This window comes from Alexandromys fortis, unplaced genomic scaffold (genome assembly GCF_014885135.2).
Source record: "Alexandromys fortis isolate MF-2015 unplaced genomic scaffold, M_Fortis_MF-2015_v1.1 scaffold_98, whole genome shotgun sequence".
NCBI lineage: Eukaryota > Metazoa > Chordata > Mammalia > Rodentia > Cricetidae > Alexandromys > Alexandromys fortis.
In genome coordinates this window covers 256,575-278,251 of record NW_026068002.1, presented here as the reverse complement: position 1 = coordinate 278,251, position 21,677 = coordinate 256,575, and the positions used below count along the sequence as shown (strand labels likewise).

The window sequence follows — 21,677 nt, the reverse complement described above, 5'->3', positions numbered from 1 at the left end:
TTCCACTCCCATCTCCAGACAGTTTCCTTCTCTGCCACCCTCATCAGGAGGAATTTAGAACACTGCCAGTTTAGCAGAACGACACTTGGTTTCAACAATGGCTCTCATTGTCTTCACAAAATCACAGGTTTGCTCTTCCTGAAATGACCTGAAATTCAGGGCAGTTCCGTTTAAATGCATTCAAAGCTAAAACAGTGTACACTAACATTGGATGGCAAGTTTGCTCTTTGTGTTCCGTGTGTGCGAGTATGAGAGTGTGTGTGTGAGAGAGCATGTGTGTGTGAGCGTGTGTATGTGCATGCGTGTGCAAGCACGTGTGTGTGTGTGTGTGTGTGTGTGTGTGTGTGTGCATGTTTGTGTGTTGTTTCAAATAGTCCTAAGAAGAACTCTAGGGAGTATAAGAGCTATAAGTAGGCAAAATACTGAACTGATAGGTAAAAGTGATATCTGTTAATTTCTCCTTATTCTTATCCAATATAAAGTTATATCTTTTGCTTAAAAAATAATTTTATGAGTGTTGTGTTTTTAAAATTTTGTGGTTCTGCCCCTTCCCCTTTCTCAAATATAGGGAGCCCCGGGTATCCCAGGTCTTCCAGGTCTCAGAGGTGATCCGGGATTCCCTGGATTTCCCGGCATAAAAGGTACTATTTTGACACTATTGCTCTTACAAATACAGTCACTGCTACTCAGATCACATCTGTAAATCTGCACATTGTGTGGTCACCAGAGACAGTGGGGTGAGGATCTACAAATCTGAGCACTCCACTAGCACCTGAACCCACAGGGCTGAGGTAAAAGCTACCGCATAATAATGGAAACTATAAGAAAATTAGAGACAATTGAAAGTGTTACCTTTTGAAGGTTTTGGCACTCTTCAATCAACTTCATAATTTAGAAAGCTAAAAACATCTAAAACAGCAGCCACCAGACCATTAGTGTGGCTCAAGTGAATTTTTATGTAGATGTGTTTATTTGTAGTATAAGGACTAAACTCAAAGCTTCATCAGGACTCTATAACTGAAACCCAAGCCATTATAATCTTACTGTGATATGCCAGTAAAATATGCTTGTAATTTCAGCACTTGTGAGGCAGTAGTAGCAAGAGGATCCCTAGAAATTCAAGCAAGCCTGCTCTATATTGTGGATTCCAGGCCTCCCAGAGTTATGCAGTGAAATTAGGCCCCAGGAGTGGGGATGGGGAGTGTCTACAACATAATGCAAATTTTTAAAATTTGTCCCATTGTTTAACTGTCTACTCCCCCCAGTATGACTTTCGTAAGGGCAGGGATCTCTTATCACAGGCTATAGAAATACTAAAGAACAATTGGATCCACATGAACAAGGCCAAGTTTCCATGCAGGAGAACTGTTTCTAGGTTCAAAGGAGGACCAGATGGGCTTTAAAACATCTTTTTAGAGTTTCTTCAGGTTCCAGACTTTTAAGGGGCAGTTAGCTGACGATCAATCTTTATGAGTGTTGGTGAGGTGCCCCACTGGGTGTGGGTTGGGTGAATACAGTCAGGCCTTCCTGAGCAAAGTTAATGACACCATCTTCACAAGTTTCAGAATAAAAACAGGGACAGTGGAAAAGCATATAAAGGCTCCACTAAAGCGAAGCATCTTTTGATGCTTTTAAGTATATAGAGGTAAGCAGGAGGAGATTCCTACAGCCAACCTTGTGATATCTCCCACAGGACACAACCAGTTAGCTTTCAGAATCAAACCCCTGGTTTGGATCAACTATGAGATTTCACTACTTTATTTGGAAAGAAGTTCCATCACCAAAATATTTAGGTTGCTTCTCATAGTCATAAGTAAACATTCATATTTTCTTTCATTTCTCAGAGTAAATGGACAAGTTCTAAAGTAGTTGTCAGGTAACTTTTGGTGCAGTAATTAATTATTTTGTTTGTTTGTTTGCTTGCTTTCTCTGTTTTGCTTTCTTGAGAGAGCCTTAAACTTGCAGTCAGTCCTCCCGCTTCTGTCTCTCAGGTGCTGGGACTAAAGACCAGCAGCCTATGTCCAACCAAACTGTATTTCACCCATTGGTATCATATTTAATATTAAAGTATCTTAAGTAAGTAGATGTGATGCTGTTGTTTTGAGACAGGGTCTCTCTATGTAGTAGTGACTGTTGTGCAACTTGCTCTGTAGACCAGGCTAGTCTCAAACTCACAGAGACTCACCTGCCTCAGCTTCCTGGTGCTGGGATTAAAGGCTACATGCTATGTAGACCAGGCTAGTCTCACACTCACAGAGACCCACCTGCCTCAGCTTCCTGGTGCTGGGATTAAAGGCTGCATGCCCAGTCCATGTCTATGCACCTTAATAGTCTTAAGAGGAGTATTTCTCCAAATTGATGGCTATTTCTTGGTCACCTATTATTATCTGTATAAAAGATTATGAATGGAAGTGAAATGTTAACCACTTTTGAACCTAATTAAATGTACATGAGAATTCCTGATATAATGAACTCTGGGCTATCTGTACAGCTGGAACAAGATAAAAAAAAAAAGTAGGTAACATATGTAAAAGATCATCAGGAGGTCTTAACATGGGTTCAATAGGACCTCATAACTTACTTGAATAGTCCATTGGTTCCTGAACTCAAAAAGTGAACTCTCAGGAACACTTCCCTGTGACTAGTAAAATATAAGGTTTCCCCCACTTTGTTTCTTTCTTCCTCTTTCTCCTCCTTAGGAGAGAAGGGTAATCCAGGATTTCTTGGATCAATTGGACATCCAGGACCCATTGGGCCGAAAGGACCACCTGGTAATTATATCTATTTCTCTAGTATTGTTCTCTCTAAAGGAACAGTAGTTTCTTGAAGCCATCTTCTCATTGTGTTTATGTTAATAGGTGAACGTGGAAAACCTGGTACACGTAAGATCATCTCCCTTCCGGGAAGCCCAGGGCCACCTGGTCCGCCTGGACAGCCAGGAATGAAAGGAGATCCTGGGTCACTGGGACCGCCTGGAATCCCAGGTGCGAGACTGGCCTCAGTGACCTGGAGCCTTAGTAATGGGTGAAGGAAGAAAGTCCGTGAAGCATTTGGCAAGCAGACAAGACAACTCCACATAAAACACCAAACACTGCAATGTTTTGTAAATCAGCTTAGGACTGGGCTCATTTACCCTTGATCAGCAGGAAAAAAAAGAGTTTAGACCCTTATACAAGCCTCTAGTCATGGTACAAAGTAGGAAAAAAAAACACTCCTTAAAAGGCTGCTTTGTTTTGATAAGGAGAAAGGTATTATATCTGTCTCTGGCAAATGCCAGTTCTCGGGTTCAGGTTTGAAATGAATGCCTAACTACACCCACATTCTGCATATGTGGATGCATCTAATAATTTGTATAGCCACGTGTTAGGAAAAAATGACTTCAAAGCCTTTCCAGAATACTGAGATTTGGGCATTGAACCTAACCCCTCACATATTAGCATATTGGAAAAGACTTTTGAACAGGACTTTGTTTTCTAAGTTTGTCTGAATCACACGAGAGATAAGAAAGGTATTATTGGTTTGATCACTCCATGGGCATTGTGAATTCTGAACAAAACAACAACACAAGGCAGCACACAGTTTCATATATTCATAGTTTCTTAAGGCATTCTGGGAAGTCGGTGAGCACAATGACATGTTTGCTCAGGACTAAAGGCCTTCCTAGGATGTCAAACATGGCTTCCTAGGATGCAAAAGTCCTATGCTTCGTCAGATGGGTGGCAGCCTGACCTCTTATTCTAATATGATAGCATGTCATACAACACTGCCTTTTGCCTAGGGCCCTGTGGACCAAAAGGTAAACCAGGCAAGGATGGAAAACCAGGATCTCCAGGAGCAGCTGGTGAAAGGGGCAACAAAGGCTCTAAAGGCCAGCAAGGTAAACATGCAGCTTGCCTCCCTTCCCGAAGCAGGATTGTATCAAGGTTCAGAGGAGACTTACTTATGCTTGTGAGTGATCATGTGACTGTAAGAAAGAGCGAGCATTCTGGGGCTTCTGGTGAGTGCTGTTGTTCAGATTAGAACAAAGGCAGGGTGCCATCTGCTCATTAGGAAGGAAGAACAGTCACAAATGGCTGGACTATACCATCCAGTCTGCCTTGGGCAGATGTACTCTTCATTTTTAGTCACGGCAGAAATCTTTGGCACTAGTTCGTATCCTATTTTCAGAAAGGCAAATTGTTCCTTAATTACCTACAGGTGTTCTGTTGGCTAATAGTTTCTTACAGGAGCTGTGTGACCTGGACCAGCAGGGGCTCTTCAGTGACAGGATCCTAAGCGGGAGGGCCAGGAGATCAGAGGATAAGAAGATAGGAAAGTTTGGGATAGGGAGGTCTTGCATAAGCTATGTCTTATGCCAGGCAAGCTGGTTAAGAAGTACAGCACCTGATGTACCATTTCCAGGGTGAAAGGGGACCGTGTGGTGAAAAGACATCATTATAACAGGAGGACTAGAGGGAAGCTAATCAACCTATGTTGCTCAAGGAGAACACAGGATACCTGAAGGGCATCAGGGATTGAGCACAGGGCGGCCTTGGGACTGATAGCCTTAGCTCCTTAGCATGGGAAAAATTTAGTTCTCAGGATCCTAAGTCACAGCTCCCCCAAGGTCCTCACCCCAGATCAATATGGCTCTGCCAGGTATATACTGGGTTTTCGAGAAAGAACTGTGTTCCTTTTCCATAGGTCAGGGTCTCAGGGAAAAGCGCTCAAGGCCCTGGCCCCAGGCTTTTACTGATTCTGTCAAGTGTGTTTCTGGTTTAGAGAAGGAGCTATGTTCCTGCTTTGTACATTAGTGTTTCCTTGGCTTGGTCTGGTTCTCAATAAGTACATCATGCTAAGTTGGGGTTTTTGTCTTTTGTAAACATCATAAATGCATGTTTGCTTGTTTGTTTGTTTTTTAAATGCTACCTTGGCATGAATAGAACAACCTTGCTTCCTTATTTAGGAAAGTCACCTCTTAACTATACTATTTTGAATGCAAGTAGTTACTCAGGTGTATATTCTGTTTAAAAAAAGTCTCTTAAATATAATGTTCTACTTAGAATATAAGCTATGTATCTAATTCTATCTTCTGCAAAAGTTTCAAAGTACCCCTCTGGAAAATACTGAAATATCTAACTGCCTAAGATTACTGACTTTATTAATGAAAGCATAACTTCTATGTATGATTTCCCAGCTAGACTAGGCACTTCAATTCAAATATGATACTATAATATTAATTGTAATATTAATTTTTCATCTAGTGTTGCTAGGAATTTACATTAAAGAACACAATTTGACATTATTCATAATGTGCTTTTGTAAATGGTTCTATTAATTTATACAAATTTTCCTGTTATCAAAGCTGTATTTTATGAGGTGACAGTAAGCATAGGATACTTCAAATCAAATTGTGCTGGGAATTGATTAGCAAATAGTTAAAACTATAGAGGCCTCATAGGAATGATACAAGGATTCAAGCTTAGATTTATAGAGATGCAGTATAGAGTTTGGGTAGTGCGTATGAACATGAAATCTTTTTTTTTGTGTGTGTGGGGGGGGCACAATTTGAGATAGGGTTTCTCTGTATGTGGCGCTGGTTGTCCTGGAACTCACTTTGTATACCAGGCTGGTCTTGAACTCACAGAGATCTGCCTGCCTCTGCCTCCCAAGTGCTGGGATTAAAGGTGTGCACCACCACTGTCTGGCTGCATGAGCATGAAATCTTACCCCCAATTTCTGCCCTGCTCAGCCAATCATTTCACAGTTGCCATGGAGACACTAGAATGCATCTTCTGCTTAAGGTCCATATTAGTTAGCTTTTTACCACTGTGATGAACATCCTCAAAAGAGGCAACTTAAGGGAGGGAAGATTTGTCACCAACAGGAAAGGTACAGCAGTGAGGACACCTTGTGACAACAGAAGCAGCTGTCACCTCTTCGTGGGTCAGCAGGCAAATAAAACTAGACTTACTAGCAGGTCAAATCATCAGGCCCCACCTCCTAAAGATCCATAGCCTTTAAAATAGGGCAACAAGCCAAGGAATGGCTGAGCATTCAAACCATAAGTCTCTGAGCTTATGGAATCACTTCAGATTCAAACCACAACACTACCAATCATCGCCCTGTGTGAGTAAGAGCAGAGGTCAGGGAACATAAAGAATGTGTCTGCCTCCTATGTTTTAAAGTCAAGGCCGTTGTGAACTTGTGAGGCTCTCAGAAGGAGACGGAGGGACGGGAAGAAGGGGAGAGACCCCTAACTCACTGGGTCTGATTTAGGAAGTGACAAAAGTAAACCAGCCTCCTCCTACTGCAGAGGAAAGGCGAAGCATAAATACTGCTTGGTTTGTGACTCTTCCGGATAACCAAGAACCCTTGTTACAGTAGAAAGAAGTCTGCTTGCCTTGCTAATGTATCAGACACTTTCTGAAAGTTTGCACCTCTAGAAAGAACTTTCAAAGTTTTACATAATTGTTTTCTGAATTTATCAAAAACTTTGTAATTTTTATTATCTACTTGAACAGCCTTACACGTTGAGGTATTTTATTTGATTCTGTGCCCCCCCCCACCATACACACACATTGTCAGGCAAGCCATTCACAAATTCATTCATACATACAAAATGTATACGAGGACGACCAACTCAAATGCAGGATGCTATGCCAGACATCCCAAGGGAATTCAAGGGTTAAAAAGATCTGACCTCAAAAACTCAAGATACATACAAGTACCTTTGATAAGATGCATCTTGTGATAAACTAATCTTTAATATTATTTTTCCTTTGTATACCTTATGTTTGTGTCATTGAACAAAACACCTGTTATAAATAATGTAGTAGTAGAAAATAATAATAATGTAGAGGGGGAAAGATTTACTTTGGCATTTGGATTCGGAGGGCTCAGTCCATGGTTGTTTGGCTCTACGCTTGGATGCCACATGGTGGAGGAGCGTTGCTCACTGCATGGAAGACAGAAAACAGGAAAAGCCTTACAGAAAGGACTAAGGCAAGATCCAGTATTTAAGAAAAAACCCCACTTTGTACCCTCACCAACTCCCAATAAAATCATCATCTATGAATCCATCAGGGCATCAATCCATTCATTAGGATAGAACCCTCATGATCTAATTGTTTCTAAAAACTCCACAGACACACCCAGGTATGTCTTAGTAAGCTCCTTAGTGGTTCTTAACCCTCTTGATAACTAAAATAAATTAGCCTAGCCATTTTATAACCCCCATTCTTTCCTAAGACTCCATTTCACGTTAGAGGCTTAAGGGCCACATAAATTGATTTAAATTGCTACTTTGGAAAACAGGTTTGAGAGTCTGGTCATGTTGCAACATGAATAATTTGTTTTTCAAAGGACTGCCTGGATTAGACGGATTGCCAGGCTTAAAGGGAAAACCTGGAGACAGGGGAACACCTGCCTCTGGGACAAGAATGCAAGGATTTGTCTTCACCCGACACAGTCAAACCACAGCCATTCCTTCATGTCCTGAAGGAACACAGCTGCTCTACAGTGGGTTTTCTCTTCTTTTTGTGCAAGGAAATGAGCGTGCACACGGACAAGACCTTGGTAAGGTTCTAGTTTCCAGTCTATGATGCAGACTCTAAAATATTTATCGGATGGGAGCTTTCTCTGAAGGTCACTGTAAACTGTTAGCGTCTTCTGGGGCATTTGAGGAAACAATTGTAACCCAAGTTTTACTTTTCACCCTGATGTGTAAACTGCTAGAAGGAACCCACCTAGGTTGGTCAATGCCAACAATTTTTGCCCCAACCATCTGTCTTTTGTTAATCCTCAAATTAATCTTTTCTAAAGCTTCCTCTGGTTATTAGCTACTATGAATACCAAAGAAATTGTCCCAGCTGAACAACATTGGGCCCCAAGTTCTATCCAAGCTGGTTAGGAAAGCTGAAGAAAGCATCCTTGATAGGGGATGTTTGCTTACCCATTTGAGGCTTCGACTTTCATCATTCTTACAGATTTTCAGCAGCACACTTTGCAAATAATTCTTTTCTATTTTTTCTTTTCTTTTTCCTTTCTCTTTTTTTCTTTTTTCTTTTTGTGAAGACTTCTCACTGGTTATGTAATAATTAACCCATGTCTAAATAATGATACAAAGACTGTAATTCAGGAAGTGATACTCAGCTTCGTGTTTTATTAGGCACTCTGGGCAGCTGCCTGCAGCGATTCTCCACAATGCCATTCTTATTCTGTAACATCAATAATGTATGTAACTTTGCATCACGGAATGATTATTCATACTGGCTGTCAACACCAGCTCTGATGCCAATGGACATGGCTCCAGTTACGGGCAGAGCTCTCGAACCCTATATTAGCAGGTAAAAACCCAGTCTCCTCATTTTGTAAGTGGATTGCTTAACTTGTAAGGACTGTAAGGGTAGGAATGGGCCGTCATACTATTGGTTTCATTTTCCAGGTGTATGGTCTGTGAAGGTCCTGCCATGGCCATAGCTGTTCACAGCCAAACGCCAGCTGTCCCTCCATGTCCCCATGGCTGGGTTTCTCTCTGGAAAGGGTTTTCCTTCGTTATGGTAAGAAGAAGAAAAAACTGCAGCACATTTGAAGTAATGATTAATTACCTATAGAATCTTGTATAGAAAATGTGATCCCCTACCTGGTAATACGTGTAATATGCCGTAGATGTTTGACAATCTGAAAACACACTTCAAAGGGCTAGGCAATCAACTCCGCAGGTGGTGTTCACCTAGCGTGCCCAAAGTCCTTGGTTCCATTCCTCAGTAGTCCAGAGAACTGAGTAATCCCAGCATTCAGGAGGTAGGTGCAGGAGGATCAAAAACGCAAGGTTATCCTTGACTACTTAACAAGTTTGAGGTCAGGTTGGGCAAAAAACAAACAACCAAAAATAAACCCAGTCTCAATAAATAAAAACATTAACAACAAAAGAGTCACAACGTTGATAGTGTTGAAAAGTCATGAAGCACTGGAAAATAAGAGATAGCAAGACGGCGCAGTGGGGGAAGGCACTGCCGCCAAGTCTGATGATCTGGATTAAATCCCTAAGACTTATACGGTAGAAAGAGAATAAGCTTCCCCAAGTGGTCCTCTGGCTGCCATACATTTGCTGTGGCATGCGTGTACACACACACACACACACACACACACACACACATGCACACACACTCATCAAACAAATATAATTTATAACTTTAAACAGACAACTCAGATTCCCCACAAATCCCTAATTGTAGCATTTAAGTGAGGAATGGCTACTCTTTAATGGAAATAGAATGCCTGTCTATTCATTTTTGTGATGGTTTCTTTACCTACATTGTCTGTAATGCTTTGATCACCGGGGGAGTACTTCTTAGCATCTGTGGATTCGTAAGTAAAAATCGAGCTGTTTTCTAAAGGTATCATGATTATGAAGGGACAACATATGCTCCGTACTATGCCCCTCTGATGCTCTTATGGCACTAACAATGGGAAGAAGCCTCTTAAGAAAAGCCCTGACATTAGTGCTGAATTAAGAGCACGGACCAACCCTCTACAGTGCTAACTGCATGTATGCATCACTACTCACATTCTGCACAGCCTTGTTAGGACAGAGCATTCGCCCTTCTTCCCTCACAGCCAGCTGTCCGCCCAATCAGTAATTAACTTAAAAACCATTTTGAGCACCCATCATGAGTCCCAACTTCTGGGCAGTAAGGACAGCAGGGACCATGGTCTTCTCATGGAGCTTATATTCCACTGGTAAAGACAGACAACAGACTGAGAAATAAAGAAAACAGTAGTGGTCTTGGGTCTAGGTGCTGACCTGTCTGCTGAAAGATAGGGTAAGAGAACTTACAGCTCTCTCTTTCCTTGGGAAGACTGTATCTCTTTCTAGAGCATGCCCAGAGTGTAAATTAATCGGGATAAAACAGAAAAAGTTTCTGTCTATGTTTTCTTTTTCCGTTCCTGTTGCTTTATATTATTGCCCACCCAAAACTGTAGAAAACTGCATTTGAAATACAACAGGTAATGGTTTACAATGGGGTCTTTTTGTTGCGACAGTTCACAAGTGCTGGCTCCGAGGGAGCGGGACAAGCGCTCGCCTCACCCGGCTCCTGCCTGGAGGAGTTCCGAGCCAGTCCGTTCATAGAATGCCATGGACGAGGAACGTGTAACTACTATTCAAACTCCTACAGCTTCTGGCTGGCTTCTTTAAACCGAGAAAGAATGTTCAGGTAATGCGCAAAGTCAGCCTTAATCTGATGACTTGACTGTGGAACGTTCAAGGCTGCCTGTATCTGCTTTTAATTTTACCTGTGTATGGATGTCCTTACATTAACTCTCTCACACCTGCCAATAAAATCCTGTCTACCTTCACAGTCTCAGGTTAGAATTATTTTGAAGTCAGCGAGTAGACTCTATTTCTCACTGTGTCAGTAAAGACCAAGTGTACACATGATCTTGTCATCATTAAGCATATTCAACACAATATGGATTTATAGTAAATTACTGAATAAAAACACTAGCTGATCCTAAAGTACTATCTGAGAAGACTCATGAGTATTTAAATGGGAAAGAATAGTCTTCAAAAAGTGACCTGTAGGTTTGCAGGAAAGTCTGTGTTCTGTGAATTCTGATGAAACATAACTAAAATATGAAATATTGATAATATGTTTATATATGCAAACATAAATTTATCTTTTCAGAAATTCTGTTCTATAAAGGGAGAGGTTTCTGAAATCAGACTAACTAAAATAAGCTGCGTTTATTAATGAAACTCAAAGCAAACTAAGTATCCCCTTTGATCCACAAATCAATGAGTTCTTTCATTATGTTTATTTCAGAAAGCCTATTCCATCAACTGTGAAAGCTGGAGATTTAGAAAAAATCATAAGCCGCTGTCAGGTGTGCATGAAGAAAAGACACTGAAGAAATCAAAGAAAATAGAACCACGTTTTTCCTTCTTGAAATGCAAAGTCATGGTTCAGTACATGGATTTTCCTTGGGTCTTTTCTTCTCTAACCTCGCAGTGTTGTTCAGTGACGATCTGGTAGTGGCACGTTTCACTACACCAGAAAGCATTTCATTCAAGTTAGTCTGTGGTGTGGGTCTATAAACCTGTGTGGTTTCAAAGTCCCCCCTAGGAAGGCAACAGCTCTCCACAAAATATCACTGAAATCACATTCCGCTTGTACACAAAGCACTGACTAAATGATGTCTGTGTGGAGCTTGAACTGCAAGCTAAGGGAGAGTTGGTCCAGGGGATGTTCAACGTATTCCTTGTCTACCACTTTGACCTAAGGAATTTGGTTTCTTCCTACTTCCTTTCTGAGACCTTAGACTTCAGCTAGAGAAGGAAATGGGGCTATACAGTACACGAGCACATCATGACCGGAACTGGATAGTCAGACCTATTGAGAAGAACACACATGGATGAGGTTCATGATGTTTCAGGACTCATTTAAATATGCCCAAAGCTAGGACCAAAGGAAACTTCCTGAAGGGAATCATAATAGGCTTTGATATAAAGTAGGGTTTTTTTTTTCTGTTTTGTTGACGATGTCTATTTGCTATTTTACTATGGCCATAGATTGAAAGGGGATAAAATGTTTACCCTTAGGGGATTAATTTTTACTAGGATGTTATACACATACACTGAAATACTTCTCTTCATTGTTCTTAATGTACTCACAAGTAACAAGGACACTATTTACTAAATGTGCACTTTATCCCAATTCCTGTAGATACTGGCCTTAAAGAATTTCACTAGTAGTTCAATAACCCAGGGAAGAATGAGAGGCATTTGCTGGTGTATCAGACTTCAAACATTTTTCTTTGATCGAAATAGTTCATGACACGATTTTACAGATTTGTTCCTTTTCTAACTTATCCTTTGGAAAACATTACACACATACACGTTTTTATGTTATATATTCTCAACAACCATGTGGAGAGACCACTGGGTGTAAACCTTACTGTATGTCTTAAAACTTGTTTTTAAGTATATTGATACATTCCCAAGTTTACTTAATTCAGCCCAACAAATATTTTCTTCAGTACCAACCTATGTCCCATATACTGAGCAGGGTCTCAGGGAAAGGTAGTGAGACAAACTTGTTTCTGATATAATCATGAGAGGGCAACTTATTCTTTGTGTAAAGACTCTCACATATGCAAGACCTTCCCTACACACACACACACACACACACACACAGAGAGAGAGAGAGAGAGAGAGAGAGAGAGAGAGAGAGAGAGAGAAGACACACACATCAAAACCAACCAACCAGTCTCATATTTAGGTGTAGCTCTCCCCTCATTATTGTTGTGGTTTTTTTTCCTTTACCACTGTTTCCAATAGTTCATAACAATTCAGAAGGCCTGAGAAAAAGTTTAAAAATAAGAACTATAAGGCCGGTGCAGCAGTTAAGAGCACTTGTTGCTCTGGCAGAAGCCACCGGTACCCATACTGGGTGATTCACAGTGACACCTACTGCTGGCCCCTTTGTGTGCACACACGTGTATACACACACACACACACACACACACTCAGTCACATATCAATGTGCGCAAAATTTTAAAATTTAAAAAAAGATCTATGCTCAAGGAGTTCATGATCTTTAACTTCTTTTAGTCACCCAGAAGCAAAAGCTTGAAAACTATTACGAAAACAAACATTTCATAAGTCAAATATTTGTAGTAGTATTTAATGACTCATGGAGGCCAGGCATCATGAGGCGAAGCTTACATTTCTTGATCCACGATCCACGAAGGTGGAGCTGATGGTGCTGATACTTACGTTCAGGCGGGTGCTGTAATCTCATCTACTTTGTATTGGAAAATGTGACCCGAGGACATAGACAAGGGTTGACATTCTCTGTAACTCACATGACAGGTGCCAAGACATTTTTACACCTGAACTAAGACGTGCAACATCTCATTTCAATTATGTATTTCACCTAACTTTCCTATTCAAAAACCATCCACTGTCCTTGTTCCATTCTAGCTGTAAAAAGAAGGAACTAGCCTTGACCAGTGTGGCCCCTTAGTAGTCGTAGCAGCAGCAGCCAGGAGCTTGTTATCAATGCAATTCCAGAATATTCCAAACCTGCAAAATTAGAAACTGTAATTGGAGACCAGAAGTCTCTTTCATTTTGCTGAGAGGCATTTCATCATATAGCCCAGGCTGGCCCCCCAATCACAATTTTTCTATCTTAGCCTCCCAGAATTTTGTTTTAAATGTTTCCCCCCATGATTCTGGTGCACTCTGCTCACTAGGGAAACATTCAAGGAACTGGCCCCACCCCCTTGGCCATTGCCTTTTTAAAAAATCCACAGGTGTTTGCGTTTCAGGGAAAACCATTTTACTACCAGACTGGTGCTGATGTCAAATGGCTGCCTTCCATTTGCCCCTAGACCTCTTTTTCCTCTGGTCCTCTTATCAGTATTTGACTTCTGGGGGAAAGACAGGCAACACTGAACACATAAATCCCAATGAAGCCATTTCAACAGCTATTCAGCCATGCTTCTAAGGGTGTGCATTAAAATACAGTCCATATATATTATTTCCCAAATGTCTATGAGTAAATTATAAAGTTAAAATTTAACTTCATCTTGCTGGAGAAATGGCTCAGGGTTAAGAATACTGGCTGCTCCACAGAGGACCAGAGTACAGTTCTCAACACCCAGGTCAGGCAGCTCACACCTGCCTGTAATTCCAGCTCAAAGAGATCCAACTGGCCTCCAAGGACACCCATACACAGGTGGCATTCACTTGCACAGGCACAGACACATATATAAAAATAAATCTTTAAAAATTATTAACTTAACAAAACGTTTGTTTTAAATTTGGTGCTTCAACTTCAGAATTTCACAGTGTGCTAGAACAACCAACTTGTCAACGGCTTGTTTTTGCAAGGTAAACATTATTAATTTATTTATAAAAGTATTAAAAACGTTTAAATTTGAATTTTATTGTTAATTTCACAAGGATTTTCTATACTTCAAATGTAACTTACTACCACTAAACTTAATTTAATATTTTCTGTATAATAACCAAGCTAAACTTATTTAAAATATATTGACTATTTTATGCTGTTATCTCCTGAAAAAATTATATTACAATGTACTAATATTTGTGTAAATATAACTAAAGTTCTATTGTTTTGACAAAAATAAAATTAAAAGAACAACTGTATCAGGTCTTTGTTCTTTTAAAGGAAATAAGTTTGTTTTGTTTTATAAAAATAATAGCCACTGTAAGAACAATAAGCAACTTTGAAGTTAAGAATATTAAATCTGCTACTGTTTAATATTCATTCTCACCCAAAATAACCATCAAATTAAGACAGTAGATGATAACTACAGTATTTTGAATCTTGATGGCTAAAAAAGTAATCTTGTCATAACTGAAAAGTGTATCTGAAGAAAGAATATCTGAAGTGAAAAAAGAAAACATTTTTGGATGTAAAACCCTATTAGAATTTAAGTCCTACTGGGAAGCATAAATAGTAAAGGCTAGAAGTAATTCAACAGGATGAAACTAAATGGATCAGATTGTGTGGATTTATATACTATAAGGCGGTAGTCATAAACAGAAATGTCCACATCAGTGAGACCAGAAAAGGAGACGCAGCATGAATCTACAACACGGTAAAGAATAGACTCTCCATATGAATAGGGAGAGAAATGCCCTCCATACCACAAACCCTGCCCTTCCCCCCCCCTTTTTTTTGAAGACTGTACCTAACACTATTACAATATAGTGTAACCTAACACTATTAGAGTAGATACTCTGACGTGCTGTGAAGCAGTCTTGTTTAATAGACTCAGATGATGCCAGAAGATAAATGACAAATCAGGGTTACAGGAGAAGACTTGGGTTTGGTAAGTAGATTATGGATCTTTATTTTTTTAATGGTTATTTCAGAAGACTTTTTGTTGAAAAGAAGGGGGAGTAGAGACAAAAATATCAATCTGTAACATTGAAGAATTATAGAAAGTAATGGAAACAGTGGGACCTTCACTTTTAAATGTCTTGATCACACATGATCTACCCAGCTTAACCTCTACTTACCCTGAAGGCACTGACTTGGAATGACAGAATACTACTATGTATGAAAAAGATTGTCACAGTAAAGTAACACCAACAATAGGCCACTTTGGAATAAAGATTATTTTGAGAAAAAAGGTGGTTAAAAATTCTAAAACAAAACTTGCATACGAAAGCTAACTTCCTTGTACCAGGAGGAAGTTGTTCTTATAGCCAAAGTCATATAGACAAGATGAGAAAAACAACCTAGTTAGACTAACTCCCATCTTCCTAAGCACTTATCCAATGCCCTGGGCCAAATCCCTTTGGGCCAAATTCCTGCCCCCCGCAAAATGTTGTCTCACATTTTTACAATTTACTACAACGGCCAGTTTCTAATATAAATTTTGGATCCCAATCTTTAGGCCCTCATTTCCCTATACTCCAATGTATAAGCAAACATTACTAAATAAAAGTTGTATGCTTCCCTTCTGTTCAGCTACTGTTTTAAGTCAACTTAACTGGATTCCCACTGAGTTCTTAATAGGGTAAAGGGAAATTTTACTTATCCTACACCAATATTAGGAAGGATGCAAGAGTACAATTCAAAAAACTTGCCAAAGTATTTTGAAAGAATGATTAACATTTCTGGAGTATCATCCTTGTTTACTTTTTTGTTGTTTTGAGAACAGAGTACATTTGGTGGTGCTGGCAAGCCTGAAACTCCCCACATCCTCTTATCTCTGGTTCCTAAGTGTTGTGATTATTGGAATACGCCAAAGATTGGCTTTGGAATAGCTTTATATTCAAGACTGCACCACTTGAGTAAATACTCTTCCCTTGCACAAGTGAGTGAGAGATTTATTCCAAAATCACAGCTCTATACAAATCTGCGTTTGTCTCTTATACAAAATGGTTTAGTGTTTGCAAATACCCTATGTACATCCCCACAAAGACTTGAAATTGTCTCTAGATTACATATATTTAACACAATATAGATGTGTTATACTTTATTAGTAAGGAATAACCACAAGGAAAAGAATGTGTATGTTTGATATAGATGATGTCACAGGCCTCCCACTCCCTACATAGCCTAGGCTGGCCCGGAACTCCTGATCCTCTAGCTTCCTCCCAAGTCCCAGTACTGGGATTTCTAAAGTGCACCAACAGTTTCAACTATGATAGGAGTGGATGGAAAAGAGAGAAATCTTTTCATGGTTGATTCCTGGGATGCAAAACAGTGGATAAAATAGTTAGGCTATTTATGAAATTTGAGGCACACGCCTTTTTTCCTGATTTGGCTTCCATTCTATTCGTCTATGAGGGAGCGAGCCTGGTTCTTTCTTTCCAGCCATATTCTTCCATAGAGGAGCCATAAATTGGGTGATTAGATTTGAAAGAGGGTTCTGACAGCTATTGTTTTCAAGGGGGAAATTTAGCTTCCCCCTTTTCTCGGATTCTTAATTTGTAGGTTTTAGGAAAAACCAAAATTAGAGTGTTGAGGAATTACTCCCAATATTTAGTTATATTCGCAAATTCTCGGGCCTCGCACGATACGAATTTTGATTCAGGCGGTTCTTTAAAACAGGCTACTAATTTACCTTGCAAACTCGAGGTTCTCAAAGATCGCGATGTCTAAAAATCCCCCAACAGAAATCCAATCTAAGAATTTGAGCGGTTTCACCTGAGGAGGGAGCGCTTTGCCCACAACAAAAATGGCTCTTTAGCGACGTCTCACGAGCCTGAGCGTAACTTCCGCCCTTCCTCTGTCACATGATTAGGAACCTACTTCCGCTACGGTTCGTAGAAGGGGCCAGTCTTGGCAGTTCTCGCGTCTGTCCCGGTCCGCCGCGGCCGCTCCGCCGCTGCTTTGCCCGGGCGCCTTGGTGCGCTCGGCCAACGGCCTCTGCGAGTGCTCGCCCGAGCGCCCCGGAGCCGGCGGGCGGCGGCCCTTTCCGGGGACCCTCCAGCGGGCCCAGGGTGAGTGCTGTAGTCTCCCCAAGCGGGGTTCCGGGCCTAGCGCCACAGCCGTGATCCCCGCCTCCCGGGCCGGGCGGAGCGGCCCCGGCCTTGGCTTGTCCTCACGGCCCTGCCCTGCTGTTATCAGGGGCCGGCTTCTTCACCCTTTCTACCTCGGCATCTTGTTCTGTGGAACAAAAATCCAATTTAATGACGAAACAAACAAACCAACAACAACAAAATCCCCCACCTATCGGGGTTAGGAAGCGGGAGGAAGTCTGTCAGCTTGGACCTGGGCTGTTTTTGCGCACCTCTTCCTAGGGCCCACGTACCTCACAGCATGACCTTGAGGCTGTAGCGTTTTTGTGTGTACGCGTTTTGTGTATACGCGTGTAAAAACGCGTGTAAAATCGTGTAATTCAAGAAAGGCCTTTGGAAGGCCCTGAGCTGGCCAAAACGTTTATCTTTGCTCGCTGGTGGCTATGCCGGCTCGCTCTTTGGGGTGCCCTCTCGGAGCTAGGTTCCGGGGCCCTTATAGCCCCCGACCTCCGTTTGCAAAAATGAGCTCTTGTCTTAATTGCAAAAGCCAGAGTCTTGGCTTAGGAGCGGGGCGCATTCCCTGGGAAGAAAGAACAGCGCACTGCCTGAATTGATGGCGCTTTCTAATTGCAGAGAACTAAAGCTTGAGCCCAGTAGTGCTATGCCGGCCTCCGCGGGGAGACAGTGAATGAGAATGTATGTCTACCCTCACCCCCCAACTCCCGGTGAGAAACACTCTCAGCCCCTGGGCTACTACTAATGAGATTCCCCTGAGAAAAACTAAAGAGAGAAAGTAGGACGGTTCAGTCCTGGTTAGTTTTCTGAGCACGCACTTACATTGTTTGGGGGAGGGGGGGTTCAAGGACTTGTGAATTGAGATAGATTTTTCATCAGTGCTGTCTGTGATGTTCCTAGGGTTGCTTTTTACTGAGCTGCTGCTCCGGGAGGAACTGTGTCTTGTCTCCCTTCCTGTCTTGTCTTATCTCCCTTCCTGTCCGGTAGAGCTACTTCGTTTTAGGTTTTCCTGTCACTCTTTACTCTTGTGAATTTTTGTTGTTGTTGTTGTTAATAGATACTGGATTGGGGTTCTTTCTGTTAATATTTGAGTTCTTTATAAATTCTAGATTTGAGTCCCCTGTCAGAAATCTAGCTGACAAAACTTTTGTAAACTCACTCTCCATTCTAATTTGTTTAGAAACTTTTTATTTTATGCCGTGCCATTTGCCAGTTCTTGCTATTATTTCCTGGGCTCCTTGGAGTCCCTTGCAAAAAGGCTATGCCTCTGTAGCCTCAAGGTTTTTGCCTGTTTTCCTGTAGGAGACATTAAAGATCCACTTTGACCTATTTTTTGTAATAGTTTTGTTTTTGTTACATGTACTTATGCGTACAGTAAGTTTATTTGCTAAGGCATTGATTAACTATTTCCTTTAAAAATAAATTTGCCTTTTAAAAAATTAAAGGCGCATTAAAGAAGACATTCAATGTGGGACCCTAATGAATTTGGAAAATATTACTGATGTTTGGGGATGGCCAGGACACGGACTGTGACATCAGTTAAGTATCTAAGGGAGATTTTTCTCAAGTTATACATCAGTCATGTAGTGATTACCGAGCAGACTCTAAATGGCAAAGCATGTGGAATTAAAACCTTAGCCCCAAATTAGGTTTATTTGGCACCAAAGGATGTTACCCAAAGTATCAAATTTAATGAGGAAGAAAAATAATTAGATCCCGTCTATTTTATTGAAACATAAAAATTAAACACTGAGGCAATAGAAAGTTAACAAAAAAGTTTTCTTTACTTTTGAAATTTAGGTCGTTTAACTTCAGAGGAAGTTAAGGTCCTTTCAGTGACACCTATCTGTTCTTGGTTCCTGAGTCTTTTCAAACTAAAGATTCCTAAGTTAGGATACTTGTCGTGGGATGGAATGTGGAGAACGTTGACATATGCTCCCAGAAACAAGTTACTCTCAGGAAGTCACGCTGGGCCTCACCAAACGCAAGTGAGGCTTAGGAAGTTGCCCTGGGCCTTATGAGGCCCAACATAAGATTAGGTGGGACATTTCATTTTCTTGATATGCTCTGCTTTTCTGTTGTAAGACTTTTTTAGGTAGTCTCTCTGTGTGATGTAAGCTGGCCTTGAACTCTTTCTGCTTCAGCCTCCTGAATGCTAGGATATTCATCACTCTCTATATATATAGAGAGAGAGAAAAAAAGAGAGAGAGAGCGCTCAGCCCTCTCTATGTTTTTATATATTTTATACAGTGTTTATTTATTTCTGGTTCTATGTTTTAAAATGAAAATTTAACTGAATTTCCTTATTAAATAGATGATATGTATATATACATTAGTTTAACTTGAACTTGTCTTTGGCCTACCAGCTTTCTAGATAAGTCTTACTTTACATCAGTGTTTTTCAACCTTCCAAACACTGCGACCCTTTAATACAGTTCCTCATGTTGTGACCTCCAGCCATAAAATTATTTCATTGCTACTTCATAACTGTAAGTTTGCTACTGTTATGAATCATAATATAAATACTTGATATGCAGGCTATCTGATGTGACACCAAAAGGTTTAAAAACCACAGGTTAAGAACCACTGCCATATATGGTGACTAGTCACAGGGCCCTGTCTGTAACACTAAAACTTGTGGAAAGCTTGGAATTCTTTCTCTGTTTGTTTTGTTTCTTAGTGTCAAGTTGTGTATTTTTATTTGAAGAATTTCCAGCTAGGTCTGTAATAATGGCATCATCTAGCTTCTTAATCACTGTATTTTTTCTCCCTCAGGGACAAAAGTGGCTCTCAGTCTAGCACATGCATATTGGAGCAGTTGAAGGATTTACTATGAAGCCCAGAAGCAGATAGTGCCAAATATCAAGCCTGTTATTTCACATTTGTAAGTAAAATTTTTTTCTTTGGCTCTGTTTTCCTAGTCGTTAAGGCATCTGCATATCAGTTCCTTAAACAGCAGACATTTAGGCAAAAAAAAAAAAAAAAAAATAAGAGAAACTAGTTAGCAATCGTAATCCAAGTAGGTTTACCACACTAAGCAACCTCCAAGGAGTATACTTTAAGGCCTGGAGTACATTTCTCCTTTAAAACAAAAAAAGTGATGGTAAGACATCTATATTGAGCCAGGTGGTGATGGCACACACCTTTAATCCCAGTACTTGGGAGGCAGAGGCAGGTGGATGTCTGAGTTCGAGGCCAGCCTGGTCTACAAAGTGAGTTCCAGGGCAGCCAAGACTGTTACACAAAGAAACCCTGTCTCAAAAAACAAAAGGCCTTAAACTAATTTGCAAAATAACCCCTGTGATTAAGACATTTATGTTGTCTTTAATGTTTTATTGCTCTTGACCTATAATATACTTTGCTGGGAACTTAGTGTAGTTTGGCTTCCTTCTCAGGAAACCACTTATGCACCAAATTTTTAGGCAACCTCAAATACATTTACTTTTAGCCTTGCATTTTCTTCATGATTTTTTTATATCCTCTTAGAGTGTGATGAGAGGAGTTTTCTGGTAGCCATATTTCCCCCCAATCTCACTTCAGTTTTCTTTATATAGTGATAGAACTTTCAATTATCCTTATTGCAAAATCATGAAATAGCGACTATGTTTGATACCATCTTTCTGCCTTGTGAGGTGCTGTAGAGTGACAGTTGAGACATTTGAAATCTGGATTCTCAAATCAAACCATTTTAAGCAAATAACTACTTTAATTCATAGTTCTCTTATGAAATGAATTGATGAAATACTGATTTTTATTCTTTCTTTTTTACAGCTGGAAAAGCAGTGTCCGTGTTGTTATGTACAACTCCAAAAACAGTTCAGATCTGTAGGGGAGTTGTTGTAAAGTAAACAGCTACAGGGTAGCAGTATTAATAGCTATTGTAGACGTATTTGCTCTGTTAAAATGAGTAAGAAAACGGGCAGTGACACACCACTAGGAAGGTCAGTGAAACTTTTTTCAGTTGAGCTGGTTTTATAGGTTGGACAGACAGTAGCTTAAAAGCTGCTTGCCATAAGCTAACCATGCTCTTTCATGCTTTCCTTAGCATTTTTTATTTGGGGGCAGCATTCTTTTGACTCCATCTTCCTGGAATCATGGATCCCTCTCCAATTTAGAAGGTTACTCAATGCATTTGTACTGTTTTCCCTCAAAGATATTTGATACTTCTCAAAACTAATGTAAGAATATGATCCTAAATATAGGTTAGTATGTGAACATTTAAGCCCTGAAAATAAATGTGTGCATTAAGGATTTATTAATATAAATCATGTATTTGACATTCATTGCATCTCAGTCATCAGATTCACTTGCAATAAGAAGTTTTGATTTGTACTATGTAATTTTGAGGGAGCTATACTTTTTTTTGGTAAATTGAGCATTAGCCTTATTTACCTTTGGATTCTGATTTTCATTGTTGACAGGATTTATTTCTTGCACGATGCCAATTTCTGATTTCATTGCTATTAAGCCCAGGCATATTCTTCCACATAATTAGGATTTTTTTCCTTTGCAGTTTTAAACATTGGACTGGGGCTTCATGCATGTTAAACAAGCACTCTACCTCTGAACTATGCTCTTAGCCTTCTGATTGGGAATTTTAAATTTTGTTTCAGGCATTTTTGAATTGCATATTTGCTTACATGCATATTTGCTTACACAGAGAATGCTTATG

At 40.3% G+C, this 21,677-nt stretch overlaps 2 protein-coding genes across 12 annotated transcripts in view; both read left to right on the top strand.

Annotated features, from left to right (window-relative positions):
- Window positions 1–14,158, top strand: part of Col4a3 (collagen type IV alpha 3 chain) — a 132,364-nt gene extending 118,206 nt beyond the window's left edge. Inside the window, exons 44-52 of the mRNA XM_050160995.1 lie at window positions 569–641; window positions 2,700–2,771; window positions 2,859–2,984; window positions 3,779–3,877; window positions 7,345–7,557; window positions 8,150–8,327; window positions 8,426–8,540; window positions 10,027–10,199; window positions 10,809–14,158. Coding sequence (XP_050016952.1) covers window positions 569–641; window positions 2,700–2,771; window positions 2,859–2,984; window positions 3,779–3,877; window positions 7,345–7,557; window positions 8,150–8,327; window positions 8,426–8,540; window positions 10,027–10,199; window positions 10,809–10,893 — 1,134 coding nt within the window. The 3' untranslated portion in view covers window positions 10,894–14,158. The remainder of the gene's footprint in view (window positions 1–568; window positions 642–2,699; window positions 2,772–2,858; window positions 2,985–3,778; window positions 3,878–7,344; window positions 7,558–8,149; window positions 8,328–8,425; window positions 8,541–10,026; window positions 10,200–10,808) is intronic.
- Window positions 14,159–16,785: 2,627 nt separating this feature from the next.
- The window catches only part of Mff (mitochondrial fission factor), a 28,594-nt gene continuing 23,702 nt past the window's right edge, over window positions 16,786–21,677 (top strand). For 3 of the 11 annotated variants that reach the window (XM_050161005.1, XM_050161003.1, XM_050161004.1), the window contains exon 1: window positions 20,800–20,946. In XM_050161005.1, coding sequence (XP_050016962.1) covers window positions 20,909–20,946 — 38 coding nt within the window. In that variant the 5' untranslated portion in view covers window positions 20,800–20,908. Of the gene's footprint in view, window positions 16,973–19,780; window positions 19,890–20,797; window positions 20,947–21,677 lie in introns of those variants that run through there. The other 8 variants (XM_050161002.1, XM_050160997.1, XM_050160999.1 and 5 more) reach the window with 6 other exon arrangements.